The following is a 4,576-nucleotide window of genomic DNA, read 5'->3' on the forward strand; positions in this document are numbered from 1 at the left end:
TATATAAAACATATATATAAAACATCTTTTCTTGAGTGATTAAAAATTTGTCATATCTGTATGAAGTTTAAAAAGTCGTGTTGTGATTATGATATAATGGATGTAACATTATTTTTTAAATTAGATAATTTATTTTGATAAATAACAAAAATTCTAATTGTAATTTATTAATGCCAATTGATAATTTCGTACATAATGACAAGTATTATATATTTATCGTGGTATCTGAAAAATTATGATAACCATAGCAACATATACATAAAAAAAAAATTGAATTAAAAAATACTGCGAATTAAAAAATAGTTTTTTTCGCATTATTTTTCGCATTATATTTACACAAGACAGTAACAACTATCAATTTTGATAAAAGCTTTTTTTTCATTGAGCATTTATCTGTTATTTACTAATATATCTCATATACTTAGCTTACTGTGAACATAATAAATGAATTCATTTTGCATAATTTCAGAAAAATAGAGTATACTCAAATATGTGAATTAAAAAATAGAAATATTGCATAAAAATTCGATGTGACGGTTATGAAAGTTTTTATTATCTTAAACAATATTAAGTAAAAATCAAAAAGTATTTAAACACAAATAAAAGAAGAATGCCAAAGGCATTTTCAGTTAAGTGGATTTTCCTATGTGAATATACAAATGCAGTTAGTTCTAGACTGCGCAATAATTAAGTTAATTGATCATTGATTAAAATAAATTGATAGTATTACTAAATCTTAAAAATTTGTAATAATCGCAAAAAATATCACTTTAGCTACTTATTAATAGAACATTATTATTAAATCGTCGATTAATTAATTTAATTAGAGATTATTTCATTATTTATGATTGTGTTTCAAATCTGATTATTCAAATCATAGAATTTAATTGTATTGATAATGTATTTGTATATTTAGATGCACATATTATTAAGCCAAAAAACCCACTCGAAGATATCTTTCACTTATTTTATTTTTATTATCTTAGTTATTAATAGCTATATATAATAATTTATAAACTATTATTAAGTGTAAGTATTTTTAATAAAAGTCATACAAAATTAGTCGAAATTATTTATATTTAGACACTTTAAAATTGATTTCATAAATTGATTCATAAATAAGTTAATATTATTAATGTACACAAAAAGATGCAAAATTAAATAGAATTTCAATGTCGCTTTTCTTCTACAACAATGTAAAATGATTTGCTTTATTATATTGCTTTATTATCTTGCTTTATTATATTTGTGCCATATTGTAAGTGGCTGTCATTACAGAAATTATGTATTTTGCAATTCCAATAATAAAAAAATTAGCAAATATGTTAATATCTTACTCGATATGATTTTATTTCGATATGATTTCGAAGGACGAAAGAAAAATGTTTTTGTATTAAATTTGCATTAATACAAATTAAATTCTTATTACCTTTTTGGATAGTTTGATAATTAATGTTAAAGGTGAATAATTCAATTTATTAGAAAAAAAATAGTTTGATATTGATTGATTTGCTGAATAATATAAACAAAATTTATTTATTTCTTATTGTGCAAACTTTTTGTTACTGATATATTTTAAATCTTTTGTTTTTGGAATATGTAAAATCCTGAAGTATGAAATGAAGATTCAAATTATTATTTTATCTCTTATAAGTAGATAATAGAGATCTATAATACATTAGGAATTTAAATATGGTTTTAATTTATGATAATTGCAATAGAATCTACGCATCTATACATGGCAATTTTAAAAACCTGACGAATAAATATCAATATGAGTCTATAGAAATTGATAGAGCAATTTTTGTCCATACACATATATGCATAATTACAACATTGAACGTATAAATTCTTAACATCAATGTTTAATAATTGTTTATTAGGAGAATTATGAGCACTTAAGGGGAATTTATTGTTATAATGTGATTTTTGAAATTGTCAACATAAGAAGTCAACATAAACACGGAAATATAAATTATAAACATTCTTCTATCAAGATGCATGAACAATTTTTCATTCGAAAATATTGTATTTAATAAAAAGTAAAAAAAGCAAAAGCGAAAAAATTTTTCACGCTTCGGGTAATTGTACGTAAAACAAAATAAGAAATTAATATAAAATTAATAAAATAAATATTTCATTGGAGAATGTTTTATGGAATATTTATAAGAAAGTGTAAAAATATATTATACTAATGTTAATACAAAATTAATATAAACTTTGAAAAAATAACACAAAAATTGGAAAAATTAATTATTTAAACAAAAATCACATATGTAATTCTCAGTATCATCAGCTCCACACTCTCTTCACGGATCCATTCAGAATATAGACAGCATTAAAATCTAGATACAAATTAAAAGTAACATAATGTCAATGTTATAATTTTGCAATATAACTACTAAAGAACACACATAAATCAACAAAAAATTAAAATGACGTCACAACAATTTTATTTTGATGTTCAAAATCAATAAAAAATCAAATTTTGTTGAAAAAAATCATTATTTTGACATCAAAATACGTCATTTTAACTTTCTCTCAATTTGGTGTGTTTTTTGGGCTGTTATGTAACACTGTATGGAATACAAAATTATAATATTGATATCATGTTACTTTTAGTTTGTTGACTAAGCAAAGTTATATCTTTCAAATTCTTTGCATATAGTGTTACTTTTCATTGGAAGGAAACTTTGAATTGTCAATGCGCACATTTACTCGCCGCGAATCGATTTGATAAGAAAAACGATTAATCAAAAACTTTTTAACTAAATTCAATGAATAATAACTTAAAAGACGCGTATAATAAAGTACTTTAGAAAGATATATACACAATTAAATAAACAAACAAATACAGACTTACTATCTTATTTTCTGGATGCTAAAATTATTATTAAAATATATAATTTCATCTTTTCTCACTTTTGCTATTAACATTTTCAAATTATATAACTTATGGTTATATCTAAAAGGAATTACGTTTAGTCTAGCATTTTTGCTATGGCATTTATCGGAAAACCAAAATGCGCACAATTACTTAACTTTCCCTTAATTACGAAACTAAAAATTTTACAAATTTATATTTAAAAGTATGTTCTCCTTTTTGCTCCTGAAAATTACGTTAAAACTTTAATAAAATTTATAAAACGTTGATAAAATTTTACGAGTAAAATTTTAACTAATATATATTATAAATTTTATATAATAAATGTTACTCTTATTAAAAATGTATACACATAGAATTGTGCTAATAATATAATATCTTTAAATATTACAAATACTAGATATGTTACGGATATACATGTAATTAATGTAATGTCCGCTCGTGTATTATATATTTTTCGTATTTTTGTCGCATCGCGAAAAATGCATAATGTTTTGAAATATAACTTGTTACATTGAAACTTAAATAGATAATCTTACCTAACAATTTTTCAGATATAAGAAATAATATACATTTTTTTTGTAGCTCCTTTTATTCATTCATGTGGTTCTAAGGATCCAAACTACAACCAGTGCATTAAAAACAATATTGACGATATAAAAAATAAGATCTGTACAGGGATACCAGAATTGAATATTCTACCATTAGAGCCATTAATTATAAAAAATCTGACTATTTTTCACACTGACAGTTTGAAGATTAATATAAGAGATGAAAAACTATATGGATTTTGTGATTTTGTCGTAAACTCTGTTTACCCGGATTCTAACAAGGATCATTTCAATCTTGATTTAAATTTCAAGCATCTTCATTTGAACGGTACATTTGACTTTGATTTACGAGTACTGATGCAAATTACTCATAAGGGAATGAATGAAATTACTCTAGATAAGTAAAATAATTAACGTAAATCTTATATAAAAATAAAATGTGAATACTTAATGAAATTTAATTTAAAATAAGAGACTAAAAACTTACATACTTACAATTTTTTATAATTGAATATTAAAATTATCAAACTTATTGTAGATAAAGTTGGTTTAAAAGCAGAATTAGACTTGAAAACAATAACTAAGAATGGCAACAAATACATATATGCATCGAAACTAAGCATGAATATCGACATCAAGGATTTTATTTACAAGATTGATGAAAGCAGAAAGGAATTAGCTGATTTATATAAAATAATAAAAGATGTCATAAACAATAATAAAGAAGCTATTGTGAAGCAAGTTAAACCGTCCATAGAAAAAGAGATCTCCGAAAATATTATTTTAGTTTTGAATCATGTATTTCGACGTATCAGTTATGAAGAGTTATTTTCCGAAAAAACAAAAATTATCTAAAAATTTTATGAGCTTTTAATTAGCTTGTTTTACAAGAATCTTGTAATTTTCGTCATAAATTTTGTCATAATATTTTAAAATTTGAGATAACTGCAAGATAACGAAAGAAAACAATTATTATTGATATTAAGGAACAATGCACATTAGTATAGATTTTAATAGTTTATATAATCTATATAAGAGAGACCACAGTTATTGGCACAAGTTAAGCATTCCATTTATGTATTTTTGATGAAAGAATGTAAAAGTTTCTATTACATCTGTTGCAAAATTTCTTTTATAACAT

At 22.7% G+C, this 4,576-nt stretch overlaps 1 protein-coding gene across 1 annotated transcript in view; it reads left to right on the top strand.

The window, feature by feature from the left end:
* The window catches only part of LOC108687876, a 4,632-nt gene extending 342 nt beyond the window's left edge, over nucleotides 1-4,290 (top strand). Inside the window, exons 2-3 of the mRNA XM_018193890.1 lie at nucleotides 3,470-3,823; nucleotides 3,965-4,290. Of these exons, the coding sequence (XP_018049379.1) occupies nucleotides 3,470-3,823; nucleotides 3,965-4,290 (680 nt within the window). The remainder of the gene's footprint in view (nucleotides 1-3,469; nucleotides 3,824-3,964) is intronic.
* The last annotated feature ends 286 nt before the right edge of the window (nucleotides 4,291-4,576 follow it).

Source organism: Atta colombica, unplaced genomic scaffold, assembly GCF_001594045.1.
Source record: "Atta colombica isolate Treedump-2 unplaced genomic scaffold, Acol1.0 scaffold22, whole genome shotgun sequence".
NCBI lineage: Eukaryota > Metazoa > Arthropoda > Insecta > Hymenoptera > Formicidae > Atta > Atta colombica.